Source organism: Oncorhynchus tshawytscha, linkage group LG26, assembly GCF_018296145.1.
Source record: "Oncorhynchus tshawytscha isolate Ot180627B linkage group LG26, Otsh_v2.0, whole genome shotgun sequence".
Lineage (NCBI taxonomy): Eukaryota > Metazoa > Chordata > Actinopteri > Salmoniformes > Salmonidae > Oncorhynchus > Oncorhynchus tshawytscha.
The window spans coordinates 569,414-589,284 of record NC_056454.1 but is presented as its reverse complement, the minus strand read 5'-3'; the positions used below and the strand labels follow the sequence as shown (position 1 = coordinate 589,284).

Below are 19,871 nucleotides of genomic sequence, written 5' to 3'. Positions count from 1 at the left end.
TTTTAAATTTCTACAAATTGAATAAAAAAATTGTCTTCAGTCAATAAGTATTCAACCCCTTTGTTATGGCAAGCCTAAAGTTCAGGAGTAATAATGTGCTTAACAAGTCACACATACAGTTGAGCAGTGAATTTCTTACACAGATTGAACCACAAAGACCAGGGAGGTCTTCCAATGCCTCGCAAAGAAGGGCACCTATTGGTAGATGGGTAAAGAAAGAAAGCATACATTAAATATCCTTTTGTGCATGGTGAAGTTATTAATTCCACTTTGGATGGTGTATCAATACACCCAGTCACTACAAAGATACTTCCTAACTCGGTTGCCAGAGAGGAAGGAAATCACTCAGGGATTTCACCATGAGGCCAATGGTTATTTTAAAACCACTGTGATATGACAAAACTGAGGATGGAACAACAACATTGTAGTTACTCCACAATACTAACCTATTTGATAGTGAAAAGAAGGACGCATGTACAGAATAAAAAATATTCCAAAACATGCATCCTGTTTGCAACAAGGCACTAAAGTAATACTGCAAAAAAATGTGGCTAAGCAATTCACTTTTTGTCCTGAATACAAAGTGATGATATGTTTGGGACAAATCAAATACAACACATTACTGAGTAGCACTCTTCATATGTTCAACCATAGTGGTGGCGGCATCATGTTATGTGCATGCTTGTAATCGTTAAATACTGGGGAGTTTTTCAGGATTAAAAGAAACTGAATGGAGCTAAGCACAGTCAAAATCCTAGAGGAAAACCTGGTTCAGTCTGCTCTCCACCAGATACTGGAAGATTAATTCACCTTTCAGCAGGACAATAACCTAAAACACTAGGCTGGAGTTTCTTACCAAGACAGTGAATGTTCCTGAGTGGCCGAGTTACAGTTTTGACTTAAATTGGCTTGAAAATCTATGGCAAGACCTGAAAATGGTTGTCTAGCAATGATCCACAACCAATTTGACAGAGCTTGAAGAAATTTGAAAATAATTATGGGCAAATGTTGCACAATCCAGGTGGGGAAAGAGCTTAGAGACTTCACAACTGTAATCGCTGCCAAAGCAGATTCGACAAAGTATTGACTCGGGTGTGAATACTTATGTAAATTATCTATTTATGTATTTAATTTTCAATGAACTTGCAAAATGTCTTAAAAACATGTTCAGTTTTTCGTCATGGCTTATTGTGTGAAGATGGGTATTTAATTATTATTTTTGAATTCAGGCTGCAGAAACGTGGAATAATTCAAGGGGTATGAATAATTTCTGAAGGCATTGTACATATAAGGCAAGGATAGATCATGCTAAGAGTAAGATAAAGAACAGAGTAGCTGCAACATACACTGAGTGTACAAAACATTAGGAGCACCTGCTTTTTCCATGACAGACTGACTAGGTGAATCCAGGTGAAATCTATGATCCCTTATTTATGTAAATGGTTAAATCCACTTTAATCAGTGTAGATGAATGGAAGGAGGGGTTAAATAAGGATTTTTAATCCTTGAGACAATTGAGACATGGATTGTGTATGGGTGCCTTTCACATGGTGAATGGGCAAGACAAAAGATTTAAGTGCCTTTGAACGGGGTATGGTAGTACAGTGATTCTTCCTTTAAAAGTTGCGTCGTACTGCAGCACAGCTTGCGGGCTGCCGCAGAATTCTATGGCATGTCATTTAATTGTCAGCCAATGTTGCCATTTAATGCTAGTTAATGCTAGTTTGACCACCAGAGAGCATCTTTGAAAAGCATTTGACTGTTTTTAATATTGGCTGTACTAGAGAATTTTAAACATTTTTTGTAAGAACATAGTATATGGGATAGATTTTTTCTAAATGTATCTTAATTAATTTGATTAATATTATGGTGTTTCTATTCCAGGAAATACGTCGCTGTACAATGTGAGTAGGCTACTAAGTGACTGCAAGTGAAGAGCAAAATAATAATTTCCACGCCCGAATTGTAGGCTAACCAATATCCAAACGGAGATTCAGTGAAAATAAAAATCTGATTGATTTATCAAGACCAGTCCCCATGCTTGTCTCAGAGCAGCGTGAAACGGTGCTGAAATAGTCGACCACAGGTGGGTAGGATATTGCTTCAAATCCTATTATAACAATTGGATGAATCTGGGTGTTCCAGTAAGGAACAATGTGTTGCCTTCATTAGCCTACTTTATTCCAATATTTCTGTCATTCAGTGATATTTATTCCCATAGTAATTCGTTATGGATCCATCCAGATGTGGTTAGAAAACAATGGATTTGGTGGACTCGGTAAGAGTCTATTGTCCTGATGATAGCCCATCAAGGGTGCATGGCTTCTTTTGTATTCTTTAAAGAACTTCAGCACAGAGAACAGAAAGGAACCTTGAATAATTAAACTTGTTGGTAAAATACTGTTAGACTTGGGGATTATGGTCACGGACAGTGCAATTCTCAAACTATCATCAGGTGCCTGTGTAATGCCAAATGCCAAATATATTTTTTCATCTCTACATGAAGGTCTCCTGATTTAAACCCGATCAAACTTGTTTGGCTTTAACTGAAAACATTCCTCCGTAAATCTGCCAAGCCTACAAGCAAAGATGAACTGGTGAAGGCCATCTAGACGTTTTGGCTTGAAAAACTGACGATACAACAATGCATCAAATACATTGATAATCTCAACAAGGTTTAACCCGTGGTCGTGGAGCAACTAAAATGTAGTTGAAATAAACATCTGCATTTTTATTATAATTTTTTTATTAACGAAAGCATAAAGATGTTGATGAACAAATACTGTACGTTATATGCTTTATCAGACACATTGTTTGCAGAGTTCACAGGTTGAGTTTGAAAACGTTTTCGAAATGTCTCCAACCGTCCATCGCTACTGTAAACCGAATATTCTAAAAATAAAAACACAGCATTTACAGTGGTACAAATATATTATTGAATTCGATAAAATAACTATTTTAAAATGCATATCTTTATTAGGCTACTGTGCAGTCTGACAAAAACAACAGGACAATGAGATGTTTACTGTAACCTCCATAGTAAACATAGTAAAGTGTCTAATTCCTTACATAAGGGAGAGCAGGCCATACGACTTTCTCGGTGACCTCAAGTACTCATTAACTCTGTCTTTAATGCTTTTTCGGGTTGTATCAGTCATGGACAGAAACTTCTGAGACAGTATTCACGATGAACACTCGCTGATTCACTGGTAAGCCACATTTGCCTCTGGATCCATCCCAGTTGGTATTCTGTGTCCACTCGTTGTATCTCTCTTCGGTTACACATGCTTGGAATAGCAGAACAGCATAATGGTCCAGACTGCCCTTGCTGTGCCTGGTGAGCAGTTCATCAAGTTCTGGTGTCAGAAGAGGAATGGAGATATCAGGGTGAACCGATGACCTGACTAACCCACCACGTTTGTGGCCTCTGCCTTGTTCTTGTGTGCGCGAGACAGAGGAAGATTAATTCTTACACTATTGTTTTAAATTCAATCACTCTCTTCTTCTTCTTCATACTCAGCATTCAGTTAATTCAAATTCAATTGTAATACATTTAGTCACTCCGATAGCAAAATTAAAAAACTGCCGGATTTGGGAAATTGCTTTATCCAACATTTTGCGGTTGCATGATGTTTGGTGATCACAGAATCAGTAGGTGTAGACAAAAACAGAAGCAAATAGGTCAACTTTGACTTGACTAAAGAGTTATTCAGTGTGATTTTTCCACAAATAGACAGGTAGCAAGATCATAACTATTTTTGCGAACTTTCTATTAAAAATGATTGGAGTGAGATTTCTTTCTTTCGGGATATGTATGGAGACTAACATCTCCGTCAGTCCATTTGACTGCTAAACTACACGGTAATATAAAAGTTGTATTTTTTGTGATCCAATACGTAATATAGTAAGTAAAAACAAATAAATCCTATTCATTATGAATAGGATTTATTTTATTTATTTTGTTTACATTATTCATTGTAACCACAATGTCACAAATAATTGATCACACATGAGCAGATTAACTTGGTCAAAACATTTCTTTATTAAACACTTCTTCACAACAGCAAAGATGAACTCACTTTATATAGAGGGGCTATCACTCTTTCACACTGGTAAATCAATCCAGTTTGTTATTTCAAATGATTTATTTCTGTTTTTAGAGGAAGAGAAACAAAAAGCCAACCGTGTCTATTTTTCGAAATCATCAGTCCATATGTCAAGTGTAATTCCCCCATTTGTATTTACCCGGGTTCTCTCGACTCCAGGGTCACTGCCAGCATTATTTTTTTTGCCTGATGCAGGACTCTAGTGACAGAGAAGAGAGACTCTCGGGCTGAAAACACCTTACGAAAAAACAGTCAATTTGTGCTACAGTTTAGACTACCGATAGATCAGCGTTCTAACTCCCACTTGTGGTAGTGTGGTGCAATGACAGAACGATGCAATCTACCACAAACGGTCGCGGCATAAACTCAAAACTTTTAAAGGAAAAACCACTGTAGGTGGCAGGCACACCGGTTTGAATGTGTCAAGAACTGCAATGCTGCTGGGTTTTTCACCCTCAACAGTTTCCCGTGTGTATCAAGAATGGTCCAACACCCAAAGGACATCCAGCCAACTTGACACAACTGTGGGAATCATTAGAGTCAACATAGGCCAGCATCCCTGTGGAATGCTTTCGACACCTTGTAGAGTCCATGCCCCATTCTGAGGGTAAAATGGGGTGCAACTCAATATTAGGAAGGTGTTCCTAATGTTTTGTACACTCTGTGTGTGCGTGTGTTGGGGTTTGTGTGAGAGTGTCAGTGTAGTGTGTGTGTGGGTAGAGTCTTGTGAGTGTGCATAGAGTCCGTGCAAGATAGGGTCAATGCAGATAGTCCGGATAACCATTTGATGAATTATTTAGCAGTCTTATGGTTTGGGTGTAGAAGCTGTCTCGGAGGCTGTTTGTCCGAGAACCAATGCTCTGGTACCATTTGCCGGACGGTAGAAGAGAGAACAGTCTATGGCTTGGGTGGCTGAACTCTTTGGCAATTTTCCAAGCCTTCCACCTGGTATAAAGGTCCTGGATGGCAGGGAGCTCGGCCACAGTGATGTACTGGTTCGCCCGCACCACCCTCTGTAGCACTTTGCGGTCGAGGGCGGTGCAGTTGCCACACCAAGTGGTGATTCAGCCATTCTCTCAATGGTGCAGCTGTATAACTTTTTGAAAATCTGCGGCCCATGCCAAATCTTTTCAGCCTCCTGACGGGGAAGAGGCGCTGTTGTGTCCTTTTCACAACTGTGTTGGTGTTTGTGGACCATGTTAAGTCCTTACTGATGTGGACAACAAGGAACTTGAAGCTCTCGACCCTGTTCTATTCTTCCTGCTTCCTGTAGTCTACGATAAACCCCTTGGTCTTACTGATGTTGAGGGAGAGGTTGTTGTCCTGGCACCACACTGCCAGGTCTCTGACGTCCTCCCTGTAAGCTGTCTCATCTCTGTCTGTGATCAGGCATACCTGTTGTTTGATTGCGATTAAACGTTGTTGTCAGTAAGTATAGGGAGCGGGTGACCAAAGCTCCAGAGAAACTTTGTGTGTGTTTGTAAACAGGAAAAATACAGTCGTGACCAGGAGAAACTGGAGGAGGAGTGGCGTCGAGCCCAGCAGGATGCTGTGACTGACGGGGGCAGACACCACCAAGAAGTGAGGAACCAAAACATAATTTTCTGGTCGTAAACCGAGGTACAAACTCTGGCTTTGGCTTCATCCCTTTACTGTCTATTCCTCAGGAGCCGAGCAGCAAGGGTCTCAGCCTACCCTGCCCTCTCCGCCAGCCCATCCTGCCCTGGGAGGACCAGGAGGAAGAGAGGAGGAGGAGGAGGGAAGAGGAGGAGGCACAGCGAAGACAGGAGGAGGAGAAGAGGAGAATGGAGGACGAGCAGCGATGGCAGGAGGAGAGGATGAGAACGGTGGAGCGAGATCTGCTGCGTCTTCAGAATGAGAGGAAGAGGGAGGAGCAAAAGGAGGAGGAGAGGAAGAGGGAGGAGCAAAAGGAGGAGGAGAGGAGACAGAGGAAAGAGGAGGAGCTGAGATGGCAAAGGAGGAAGGAGGAAGAGAGGGAGGAGGATGAGAGGAGGTACCAGGAGGCTGCAAATCAACAACACATGGAGAATGCCAGAATGCAGGAACAGCAGCAATGGTTCATAATAATAATATTTTCTTCAAAGGGAAATTTCACCCAAATTACAATATGACATATTGGTTTCCTTAAGCAGTCTATAGACAAGGTATCACAGCAATCTATGCTTTGGTTTAGTTTCCCTGGCACTGTTTCCACATGCTAACGTTTTAGCATTTATGGCACAAATCCAATGCATGTCATGGTACCTATATTGTACATCATGCCCAAATGATCCTAAAGTATCTCAAATTGATTATGTAGATGAACAAAGCAACTTTTAGATGATGGTCCACTTTCCATTTTAATGCTTTTTTATTTTGATCTTCTGTATACATAACAGGAATTATTTTTTATTTTCACCCAGATGTTGTTTAGATGTTTACAATGATAGAGAATTGCATAATATCATCTTTTTTCTTTTCCATAATTCCTCTTTCCCATCCCACCCAGTTAATATCTTGAAGAATATTTGCGTGCAGTCCAAATACACACTGAACAAAAATATAAACGCAACATACAATAATTTCAAAGATCTTACAGTTCATATAAGAAAATCAGTCAATTGAAATCACTTCATTAGTCCCTTATCAATGGATTTCACATGACTGGGAATACAGATATGTATCTGTTGGTCACAGATACCTTTAAAAAAGGTAGGGGCGTGGATCAGAAAACCAGTCAGTATCTGGTGTGACCACCATTTGCCTCATGCAGCATGACACAGCTCCTTCGCATAGAGTTAATCAGGCTGTTGATTGTGGCCGGTATAATGTTGTCCCAGTCCTCTTCAATGGCTGTGTGAAGTTGCTGGATATTGGTGGGAACTGGAACACGCTGTCGTACACGTCGATCCAAACATGCTCAATGGGTAAGTGTCTGTTGAGTATGCAGGCCATTGAAGAATTGGGCCATTTTCAGCTTCCAATTTTCAGTACCAATCTTATCAACATTGGGCCGTGCATTATCATGCTGAAACATGAGGTGATGGCGGCGGATGAATGGCACGACAATGGGCCTCAGGATCTTGTCACAGTATCTCTGTGCATTCAAATTGCCATTAGTAAAATGCAATTGTATTCGTTTTCCTTAACTTATGCTTGCCCATACCATAAACCCACCACCACTATGGGGCACTGTTCACAACAACATTGACCGCTCACCCACACGACGCCATACACACTGTCTGCCATCTGCCTGGTACAGTTTGAAACTGAGATTCATCTGTGAAGAACACACTTCTCCTTCGTCGAAGGTGAGCATTTGCTCACTGAAGTCAGTTACAATGCCAAACTGCAGTCAGGTCAAGACCCTGAGGACGACAGACACCCATATGAGTTTCCCTGAGATGGTTTCTGACAGTTTGTGTGGTCAGCATGCCAAGAGCATGCTCCCTCAATATGTGAGACATCTGTGGCATTGTGGTGTGTAGCAAAACTGCACATTTTAGAGTGGTGTTGTCCCCAGCACAAGGTGCACCTGTGTAATGACCATGACCATTTAATCAGCTTATCGATATGCCACACCTGTCAGGTGGATGGATTAATTTAACAAAGGAGAAATGCTCATTAACAGGAATGTAAACAAATTTGTGCACAAAATTAGAGAGACAACAGTTTTCTGTGCATATGGAACATTTCTGGGATCTTTTGTTCACTTTACATGTTGCATTTTATTTTTGTTCAGTATATATATTTTTATGGTAGTGGAAAAATGATAAATTGGCAAATCTAGAGTTTAAGCTGAGTTAAATACTTTCAGCAAGCACACTAATAAAGAGAAGTATGCCAGATAACAGTAGTGGTCTGGCTGAAGCAAGTACACTAATAAATAAATACCAAAAAATATCAAAAGAAACAAAATACTATTTACATCGTCTTACATGTACAGTTTTAAACTAAATGTAAGGATTAGAAAATAAAATAAAAAGAGAAAAATAAGAAAAATGAAGGCAAAACTATCAACAATAATGTATACTATAGCAACTGCAAAATATATATATATATATATATATATATATATATTTTTTTTTAACCTAATTCTGTTCAATGGCTTCTTTGTGTGTAAATCATGGTTTCAAATGTTTGAGGATCTAGTGCCTCTGCCTTATGCTAGTTACCTTCTTATAGAGCCACGGTTTTATTTACATTTATTATACACTACATGACCAAAAGTATGTGGACACCTGCTCGTCAAACATCTCATTCCAAATCATGGGCATTAATATGGAGTTGGTCCCCCTTTTGCTGCTATAATAGCCTCCACTCTTCTGGGAAGGCTTTCCACTAGACGTTGGAACATTTCTGCTTGGACTTGCTTCCATTCAGCCATGGGCACTTATGTTGGGCGGTTAGGCCTGGCTCGCAGTCGTATTCCAATTCATCCCAAAGGTGTTTGATGGGGTTGAGGTCAGGGCTCTGTGCTTGCCAGTCAAGTTCTTCCACACCGATCTCGACAAACCATTTCTGTTGCTCCTAGACGTTTCCACTTAACAATAACAGCACTTACAGTTGACCCGGGCAGCTCTAACCAGAAGAGATTTGACGAACTGACTTGTTGGAAAGGTGGCGTCCTATGATGGTGCCACTTTGAAAGTCACTGAGCTCTTCAGTAAGTCCATTCTACTGTCAATGTTTGGTGATGGAGATCGTATGGCTTTGTGCTCGATTTCAGACACCTGCCAGCAACGGTTGTGGCTGAAATAGATGAATTTACTAATTTGAAGGGGTGTGTGTCCACATACTTTTGTATATATAGTGTATATTTTTTATTCTAGCCTGTTGACCTGTCGGTATCCCCTATCCCGTATCTATATTCTCTCTGATACTGCTGTAACCCCGTAACCCTCTCTCTGTTTCTGTCTGTATCCCCTATCCCGTATCTATATTCTCTCTGCTACTGCTGTAACCCCGTAACCCTCTCTCTGTTTCTGTCTGTATCCCCTATCCCGTATCTATACTCTCTCTGCTACTGCTGTAACCCCGTAACCCTCTCTCTGTTTCTGTCTGTATCCCCTATCCCCTACCTATATTCTCTCTGCTACTGCTGTAACCCCGTAACCCTCTCTCTGTTTCTGTCTGTATCCCCTATCCCGTATCTATATTCTCTCTGCTACTGCTGTAACCCCGTAACCCTTTCTCTGCTGGATGGCAGGGTGGGGGACTCCTGTGGCTATGCCAAGGTCCAGCCTGAGATATCAATGGCAGACAGGTCAGTGTGTGTATGCCAAGGTCCAGCCTAGACATCCGTTGAGTGTGTGTGAGTCAGATCTAGCCTTTTATAAACACATTTCATGCAATTCTACGTCATTTTACATGGAGACGAGCATAGACGAGCATAATATTTTTTTGTGCAACACCAGAGCATGTGAGCTGAGTGGATTGGGTGTCGCACGTGCTTCATTTGGCGCAGTGGGTCAACACTCCAAAAAAAGACCCACTCTCAATCTCCAAATTCACTCTGGTGCCGCTCGAGCATGAGCTCTGGGAATGCTCTACCCAGAATATTTTGGTTCCTTTATCACCATTCTTTTAATTAGGCCTATTCTGTTGTATTTATTTAGCCTACCCTGCCACTAGTAATGCACAGAGATGTTATGAATCGACCAAGAAGGAATTGGGTGACAAATCATGTATAGTAGCCTATCATTTCATTTGTTTAACAGGTAGGCCTACCTCCTTGTTTCTTAAATAGAAAGAAATAGGCTCCAACACAAAGCCCTATTGTTGTTAGTCAAATGAAAATGAAAATTGTTTAAATTAAATTTGGTCTTCTCGAGTTTCGCCTACTTTCAGCACACATGCGCTGTCCATCTCCGATCGATTGTTACTCCTGAAGTGCCACTGTAGGCTACACAGCACAAAATGTTTTACATCAGCCAGAGCAGGCCAGTCAGAGCTCATGTTTGGGATAGCCGATCCACTACAGTGTGCATGCAATGTAGCCTCATTTTATTTACACCAGCAGTGCAAAAACTCGGGAAGGAAGTACATTTTCTTAAAAATATAACTTTGTGCTGTGCTTTTCAAGCATGTATTTCTTATAGTCCAGGCTTATAGCCTATAGTATATCTGTATTACAATTTTTTTTACCTTTATTTAACAAGTCAGTTAAGAACAAATTGTTATTTACAATGACAGCCTGGAACAGTGGGTTAGCTGCCTTGTTCAGGGGCATAATGAAAATATTTTTACTTTGTCAGCTCAGGGATTCAATCTAGCAACCTTTCAGTTACTGGCCCAACGCTCTAACCACCAGGCTACCTGCCGCCCCATGTATGCTATGGATCATTTGATTGAGACCACAGGCGCACCTGATATTGCGCGTTCAGCAAAAAATCAGGGATGAAGGGCAACATTGACCAATATTGAAATGTAATCGATTACAAATTACTTGACCCTCCCCTGGACAATAAAAAAGAAATAGTAAACCCTCTGACTGACTGAAAATGAAAAAACATGGCCTTCCCACATTTTTCTCCGGGTCCCAATTCTGAAAATGTTGAGCGTTCCCTTACTAGCAAGTACAAGGCATGGGTCAGCCTATAACTAATACAGTATATTCTAAGAGTCAATACTTAACCTTGTCCCCATGTGTTAACCTGGATGGTGTCTTAAATGGCACCCTATTCCCAATATAGGCCACTACATCTCCCAGTTTATTCCATGTTTCATAATGTGCCCCATAGCCATAGCTCACAGTATATCTAATTTTCTGATTTGATCACTAAAAGTACATAGTAGGCTGCTCCATCCGGATACAATATATTGGACTGTACGTATTTGAAAATACATGTTATTACCTTCCTGTGTTCAAGCACACCTGAGCGTGTAAACAGTATTTCACTCCAAGGAAGCATCCCAAATGGCACCCTATCCCCTACATAGTGCACTACCTTTGACCAGATTCTTATGAACCCTGTCAAATGTAGTGCCCTACAGTATGTAGGGAATAGGGTACCATTTAATCTGTACAAATTAATCTGTTTTCCAGTGTACATTGATTTGAGAGATAATTAATATTACTGATTATTTGCAAATTATGTGTTTTTTGTGTCTTGCAGGGCAAAATCCAAATCTACTCCAGAGCTAGATGACGTGGAGAAACCAGAGACTAAAAGTCAGTGGGGATTAATTATAATTATTATTATTATTTATGTCTTCATCAATATTCATTCATCCTTATTGACAGGAGGCATGGATCACCTTCGGTGGAAGTTGAACCACACATTATTTAGCTGCTCACATTAGCAAGGGAAGCTGGTGTCGTGTGTGTGTCGTGTGTGTGTGTGTGTGTGTGTGTGTGCATGCCGTGGCACTAGCGTGCGTTTGGCAATTCATGGGTTGCACTTTTTCATTGTGTTGAACGTTCGTTCTCTTGAACATTCTCAATGGGTGCTGATGAAGATTTAATCTAAAGTGCATTATAGAAGCTTGGAAACACAATGACATTTCGAGGAGGAAAATAATTAGTAGGAACGTCTTGTCATTCTTTTTATATCACCAGATTGACTTTAGGTGCCGTATAACTTTAGCTAGCTAAGATTGAGGGGACAGCACTGCATTTTGCTAGATAGCATTAGCATTGCTAGCTATTTATTTTACAAACTGTGCTAGCAAATGGCAACATTGCCATCTCTCTAAAGTAAATTAGAAAATAAAGTTGTGCCCTACTAATGTTTTGCCTACTTGAGCAATATCATATTTCCATGCCACTATAGTATAATTTAGATGAAACAGTCATTAGCCTCCATTCAGAATGACTGGGTATCAGTCATCAGTCGGTCACCATTATGTATGTTGTCCAATCAAAAACAGATCTTTTGAACAATGGGTAAATAATATAATTGTGCAGATACTCCTCTAAGAAAACCAATGGTCCAAACCTCATGTCTCTATCATAATCCATTCAAAAGTTATTGGAATTTTTACCCTTGTAGGATGGCCAAAATTAGGGTGATTTAAAGGAGGCCAGAGGGGAAAGGATTGTGTCAGCTAGGCTGGATGCTGTGCAAGAATTAAGGCTAACTGACAGGCTCACCTTTTAACTAGTCATCTTTCTTATCGAATCCGGAAGGACTTAAAACCATAGAGGTAACATAGGTAGTTATGTGTACGCTTAATGCGAAATTCCTGTTATTTACCGAAGATTGCGCCACTGAGCGTACTGCAAGCTTTTTATTTTCAAAGCCTTTTAAATGTATTCAGTTTGTGTTCATTTGGCTTTTTGCAACTTTTTGCACTTTCAACAGAGCTCTGCTTAATATTGTATTAAGTTACAAAATCCAACTTTTTGGATGTAATGTTAATGATATGTTAGAAAGACCCCACTGAACATGAAGAACCATATTTGTCATGGTAAAATGTATTTTCTAACAAAAGCGCGTTTTCATCAAACCTACAATATGGCTGCAGTGTGTAGAATGTTCATCACAAAGGCAACGATGCGACTCTATGAATAGAAGTCAGTGAGTGTCATCTGTATCTGTAGAGGCTGTACCCAGACACTTTTAGCCAAGCTAGTGGTTTGTGTCTGTGCCACTGTGTCAGTGAGTGTGAACACACTGTGCCCAGGCTGGTATGGCCGCTCGGGGGGCATGGCCCAGAAGTTACTGGAGGAGGAGTTGAGACGTAAAGCAGACAAAAAGGCCCGGAGTCTCCAGGCCGCGTCCGAGCTGGAGTTGGAGAGGAGAAACATCCTGAATGCCATGCGATACAGAGAGCCAGAAAGAGGTGTGGTTCACAGACTCTGCCGTTCCTCGACCGCTCCTGACCACTCCTGTCTAATCAATGTTGGACCCAATCAATTAAGCAACCCAGCTCAGCCGATCAATCGCGTTTGGCATGCACTTCCAGATTTTACAAACTGTCTTGATCATGAATCACTGGTCGTATTGTTGTTTCCTGATTGTTTGATTCCTGATCGATGGATAAATCATAAGCTCTCATCTCCTGACTCCTTCCCTCCTCTCCCTCTCCTCTGACTCCCTCTCCTCTCCTCTCTCATTGGTCCACAGTGACTAGCAGCGGTGGGCTGGACGAGGCATCGTGGCGGAATGGCCAGCAGAGCCAGTCCCAGGCAGAGCTAGAGAGGCAGCAGATCCTGCAGGAGATGAAGAAGAAGACCCAACTGACCACAGACAACAGCTGGATCCGCCAGGGAAATACCACCAGCAAGGACCCCACTGCCAGCCTCATCAGCAGGTGCTCGACAGTGGCTCCGCTGGCCTGGGGGTGTGGGTGTGGTGGATCAGTACAGTACACTGTATGTGTTGAATGATAGATAGGGTTAATTAAGCCAGCCTGCCTGGCCCCATCAGAAGGTATACTCTAGCTGGGGCTCCGCTGGCCTATGTTACGCTGTCCGTATTAGGATAGCGCCACATGACTCTGAAACATCTTCTATATAACCGACAATAAAAAAATGGAGTAAAAGTTTTTTTAGTTACTTTATAAAGTTTTGGGCTCGAGCCTTGGATGCCAGTCTGTTTTATGTTTTCAGAGGAGTCAATATCAAAATAGTTGGCTAAGTAAGAAACATGTTGGCCTATGCTATTCACGATCTTTGGGTGCTTACGCTAACCCACTAACATCCACTAATGTGTTCAACATTTCAGAGGTGAGTCTCTGGACAACCTGGACACTGCGCCCCGCTCTTCTTGGCGCTCATCATGGTCAACCTCGTCCATCGGTGGTGGCGGTGGTGGCAACAGCGGCAGCGGGGTCGGTGGTCGTCCTGGCTCAGCCACCCTGCCCTCCTCCCTCTCCATGAGCTCCCTCAGAGGGGCCGGGGGGAGCAACCCGTCTTCCTGGTCCCAATGCTCGCCATCGCCATCTCCCTCCCCCACTCCTCCTTCTGGCCTCGAAATCGAGTCACGCCCATCCTCGCAGCAACGCAGCAGGTAAAACATCCCATGTCCAATCGCATGGCAGAATACTGCTTAACAAAATAACTGAGTAGGTAGATTTGCTCTCAATCACTGATACAGTGTCAGATATTGGAAATAAAAGTCTGATTCTAGATCTGGGGTTAACGGGTAACACCAATTTTCGAGAATCTCTTATACAATGGCTTAAAGTTATGAAAGTAACTCCAGGTGTAAAATAGTAAATAATGACTACTTCTCAGAAAGTATTAAATTGTCAAGAGGAGTAAAACAAGGTTGTCCGCTATTGGCATATCTATTTATTATGGCCATCAAAATGTTAGCTGTTAACATCAGATCAAACAGTAATATCAAGGGTTTAGAAATCCAGGGCTTAAAAACAAAGGTGTCATTGTACCTTGACGATTCCTGTTTTCTTTTAAATCTGCAATTTGGATCCCTGCACAGCCTCGTAGAGGAGCTCAATAATTTTTCTAACCTGATTACAACCAAATTATTACATATTGGATCGCAAAAAAATACAACTTTTACATTATCGTGTAGTTTACCAATAAAATGGTCTGACTGAACTGGACATACTCTGTATTCATATCCCAAAAGAAATTATCTCACGACAATACATTTTTATACAAAGTTTTGTGAAAAAATATATGCAAATGTCTGCTCTATCCAAAATTACAACCAACTGATTACAGCATTACAACAAAACGAGATGAGGCAAGTGGAAGAGGGAGAAGGTAAGGAACTTGTCTGTCGGCCCTGCATTAAAGACCAAAATTGGTGAAAGAAAATTGTAATAAATAAAAAGTTATACCAGTTTATTTTAAGGACAAAAAAAATGACAAGTGCGCCATACAGGTTACAAAATAGTTGGAGATTTTCGATGTACCGATTCCATGGAACATGGTTTATGAATTAATACACAAAACGTACACCTGATTCAAGACTTAGTTTTTCAATTAAAATTATAATAACAAACATTTTGTGACCAATATAATATTATACAGTGCCTTCGGAAAGTATTCAGACCCCTTGACTTTTTCCACATGTTGTTACGTTACAGCCTTATTGATTACAGCCTAATATTGATTAAAAATATAATATATACGTTACAGCCTAATATTGATTAAATATACAGTTGAATTCAGAAGTTTACAAATACCTTAGCCAAATATATTTAAACTCAGTTTTTGACAATTCCTGACATTCAATTCTAGTAGAAATCCCCTGTCTTAGGTCAGTTAGGATCACCACTTTATTTTAAGAAAGTGAAATGTCAGAATAATAGTAGAGAGAATTTATTGATATCAGATTGTATCAGAAGTTTACATACACTCAATTAGTATTTGGTACCATTGCCTTTAAATTGTTTAACATGGGTCAAACGTTTCGGGTAGCCTTCCACAAGCTTCCCACAATAAGTTGGGTGAATTTTGGCCCATTCCTCCTGACAGAGCTGGTGTAACTGAGTCAGGTTTGTATGCCTCCTTGCTCGTACACACTTTTTCAGTTCTGCCCACAAATTTGGAGGACAGGGCTTTGTGATGGCCACTCCAATACCTTGACTTTGTTGTCCTTAAGCCATTTTGCCACAACTTTGGAAGTATGCTTGGGGTCATTGTCCATTTGGAAGACCCATTTGTGACCAAGCTTTAACTTCCTGACTGATGTCTTGAGATGTTGCTTCAATATATCCACATAATTTTCCTACCTTATGATGCCATCTATTTTGTAAAGTGCACCAGTCCCTCCTGCAGCAAAGCTCCCCCACAACATGATGCTGGCAACCCCGTGCTTCACGGTTGGGATGGTGTTCTTCGGCTTGCAAGTCTCCCCCTTTTTTCCACCGAACATAATAATGGTCATTATGACCAAACAGTTCTATTTTTGTTTCATCAGACCAGAGGACATTTCTCCAAAAAGTACGATCTTTGTCCCCATGTGCAGTTGCAAACAGTAGTCTGGCTTTTTTATGGCGGTTTTGGAGCAGTGGCTTCTTCCGGCCTTTCAGGTTATGTCGATATAGGACTCGTTTTACTGTGGAAAAAGATACTTTTTTACCCGTTTCCTCCAGCATCTTCACAAGGTCCTTTGCAGTCGTTCTGGGATTGATTTGCACTTTTTTTGTTTGAATTTTTACAATTTTTTCTCCCCAATTTCGTGGTATCCAATTGGTTTTAGTAGCTACTATCTTGTCTCATCGCTACAACTCCCGTACGGGCTCGGGAGAGACGAAGGTTGAAAGTCATGCGTCCTCCGAAACACAACCCAACCAAGCCACACTGCTTCTTAACACAGCGCGCATCCAACCCGGAAGCCAACCGCACCAATGTGTCGGAGGAAACAACGTGCACCTAGCGACCTGGTCAGCGTGCAATGCGCCCGGCCCACCACAGGAGTCGCTAGTGCGCGATGAGACAAGGATATCCCTACCTGCCGAACCCTCCCTAACCTGGACGACGCTAGGCCAATTGTGCGTCGCCCCATGGACCTCCCGCTTGCGGCCGGCTGTGACAGAGCCTGGGCTCGAACCCAGAGTCTCCCACCCGGGAGGCCTGATTTGCACTTTTGCATCAAAGTACGTTCCTCTCTAGAAGACAGAACGCGTCTACTTTCTGAGTGGTATGATGGCTGCATGGTCCCATGGTGTTATACTTGCGTACTATTGTTTGGACAGATGAACGTGGTACCTACCGTCAGGCGTTTGGAGATTTCTCCCAAGGATGAACTAGACTTGTGGAAGTCTACAAAAAAATGTTTTGTCTTGGCTAGTGTCCTAAGTTTTCATAACTGTGACCTTAATTGCCTACCGTCTGTAAGCAGTTAGTGTCTTAATGACCGTTCCACAGGTGCATGTTCATTAATTGTTTTTGGTTCATTGAACAAGCATGGGAAACACTGTTTAAACCCTTTACAATTAAGATCTGTGAAGTTATTTGGATTTTTACAAATTATCTTTGAATGACAGAGTCCTGAAAAAGGAATGTTTCTTTTTTTGCTGAGTTTATAATTATTTCCCCTCTATGGCCTATTTATTGCCTTACCTCTCTAATCTTCTACATTTGCCCACACTGTACATAGATTTTTCTATTGTGTTATTGACTGTTCGTTTTTTTATATGAAACTCTGTGTTGTTGTTTTTGTCACACTGCTTTGCTTTATCTTGGCCAGGTCGCAGTTGTAAATGAGAACTTTTTCTCAACTAGCCTACCTGGTTAAATAAAGTTTAAATAAAAAATATAAATAATTATGACATTTGACCCAATTCCTCTTCCTGAATGTGTGTGTGGGTTGGTCGGTGGGCATGTGTATTGGAGCTGCAGGTAGCCTAGCGTTTAGGCCAGTAACCGAAAGGTCGCTGGTTCAAATCCCTGAGCTGACTATGTGAAAAATCTGTATGTGTCCTTGAGCAAGGTCTAGATAAGAGCATCTGCTTAATGACTAAAATGTAAATGTAATCTCGGTTATCCAGTCTGTGTGTGTGTTCTGGGTTCTCCAGTCTAGTCACGGTTCTGCGATCTGTAATCTCAGGTCAGTGAGTGGCAAGAAAGTCTGTACGTTCTGTGACACGGTCCTGGGCAAGGGAGCCGCCATGATCATCGAGTCCCTGGGACTCTGTTATCATTTGACCTGTTTCAAGGTGAGAGTTCAAAGTTCAAGACCAGACCTCCCTGAACTGGAGACTGAGGTCGTGCTTGATCCATTACAGAGACTAAACCTATCTTGTCATCTCAGTACTAACCTAATCAACAGAATGAGGCTTTCCTAATATGGATACCATGACCCTGATCAATGTCTTACTAACCTAAAAAGCATGAAGGGGTCACAATCTGAGCTGATCCTGTATAACGGCACATACAAAACCAGGGAAACAGAAGTCCAAAAAGGGATAGTAACTTCCAATGATATTGACTGGAGTAATGTTTCCACTAACTTTTCAGTTATTTGAAAAATACACTATCTTTCAAATTCCCTAAGCTATATAACTTGCTACAGAAATAGCAAACAGTAATGGCACATTGTTTTCATGGTTTTCTGAATGTGTCATGAAATCTGACTGCATTTGTTCTAAACCACACTAATCAATCCTTTACCTTACTATTTTCTAACACCAACACACTTTATTTGTATTAATTCATCCTGGGGCTTCTAACATCACAAGCTTCCAAAAGTCCCTACATGTATGCTTAGGCTTGAACTGTCAGTTTCACTAATCTCAATGGTCTGGCTGTCAGTCAAGTGTCAGGTGTTTCTCATTGGCTCTGTCTATCTGGCTGTGGCTCCGCGGGTATATGTCTTACTGCTCTCCCATTGGCTCCTCTTTTTGTGTCTGTGCAACTCATCTTTTCCTCCAGAGGGCAACTGTCCTCTCAGCTCCCCATCTCAGAGTGAGGGATCTGGCCTAGCCCTCATTGACCATTTCCCTCTCTCCCTACCTTCCAGTGCATCGACTGCAAGTCCGACCTGGGAGGATCGGAGGCCGGAGCTGAGGTCAGAATACGGAGCCGACAGCTCTACTGTAACTCCTGCTACATGCGGTTCAAAAGTGAGTTTGACTTTGACTTCAGCTGGGTACCAGTTGAAAAGTGCGGCAACTAGATTATAAAACTCCATAGTCACATTTGACCAGTATCACCAATAGTAACAAGGTTCCTGTTACTATGTGTTCTGTTGTGTCAGTTATATTATGTTTAGTTGTGCCTTGTCATTTAGTGATATGCTGTGTTTGTGTTATCAAATACTATCATTTGATTTAGTGTTATAACCTCTATCATCTTTCCCCTCTAGCTGGACAGCCAACCTCAATGTGACATCGCTGTACTACAGCAGATTCAGGAAGAGACCATTCTTGACAACAACCCATGAACACTGCAATCACGACAACAAGCCGTATCACTTTGCTAGATGACAAGTTTAGATGTATTAATGTGTATTATGATTCTGCAAAAAGCCCTTATTCTTCAATTAACTACTATCTTATTATTTCTTATTACTGTATCCATGAGAGGGTGAGATTGACAAAAAAAGTGAACATGTTTATTTCAAAGTATTATTATTATTAACGATTGCTTGTACACATTTTGAGGGACGTGCATGCACCTGCAAGTTTGAGTTTTACCTGGAAGTAGGTTTGGAAAATTCTGAAAACTTTCTAAAAGTTCCCAGGTTTTTCAGAAATCCCAGATGGAGGGTTTGGGGAATTTTGCAACGCTATAGCTGGAAACAATACTGGAAATTGATGTTGGTGTTGTCCATAAGGTTATTGATCCTGATTCCTTCATATTTCAGAAACGTAAGAGTTTTCGTGCTAGGCCGAGGGAAGCCTGTGTTTTCTTCTCCTTTGGGGTTCCTTTTCATCTGTGCCTTTTTTGTTTGTGATGGTGGGAAGATTATTTAGATTAAATGGATTCAAAAGATATTTAAAACAATGGCGTGGTTGGTTAGAGAGAGTGAGCAATTATTGGGGAGTTGTTGTTCTTTCTCATTAATAGAATGAATCTTATACATTTGAGATGTTAAGATAATTTTTTCCAGAGAAACAATATATAATATATGGGATTGAGGCAAATGTTGTTCAATAACATTTGTAAATAAAAATTGTGATCCAGACTCGGACTTCGTCTTTTTTAATAGAAGGTAACTGTATTTTGTACCATAATCATTATGACAGTCACTTGCTGTCTCTTAGTGCTGAGTGATTATCCAAAATCTCATTGTTAAAAATCTCAAGTTTTTAAACAACTAATTGACCGATATTTCAATGAATTGAATTCCATTTCGTAGATTTTTCTGAGATCACTTCTCAGTTTCTGTAGTGATGAAT

At 41.0% G+C, this 19,871-nt stretch overlaps 1 protein-coding gene across 1 annotated transcript in view; it reads left to right on the top strand.

The window, feature by feature from the left end:
- Positions 1 to 19,657, top strand: part of lmo7a (LIM domain 7a) — a 111,680-nt gene extending 92,023 nt beyond the window's left edge. The window contains exons 19-28 of the mRNA XM_042306929.1: positions 5,595 to 5,687; positions 5,774 to 6,183; positions 9,316 to 9,372; positions 11,225 to 11,280; positions 12,735 to 12,893; positions 13,178 to 13,364; positions 13,778 to 14,062; positions 17,579 to 17,687; positions 18,491 to 18,593; positions 18,836 to 19,657. Of these exons, the coding sequence (XP_042162863.1) occupies positions 5,595 to 5,687; positions 5,774 to 6,183; positions 9,316 to 9,372; positions 11,225 to 11,280; positions 12,735 to 12,893; positions 13,178 to 13,364; positions 13,778 to 14,062; positions 17,579 to 17,687; positions 18,491 to 18,593; positions 18,836 to 18,858 (1,482 nt within the window). The 3' untranslated portion in view covers positions 18,859 to 19,657. The remainder of the gene's footprint in view (positions 1 to 5,594; positions 5,688 to 5,773; positions 6,184 to 9,315; positions 9,373 to 11,224; positions 11,281 to 12,734; positions 12,894 to 13,177; positions 13,365 to 13,777; positions 14,063 to 17,578; positions 17,688 to 18,490; positions 18,594 to 18,835) is intronic.
- Positions 19,658 to 19,871: the final 214 nt, after the last annotated feature.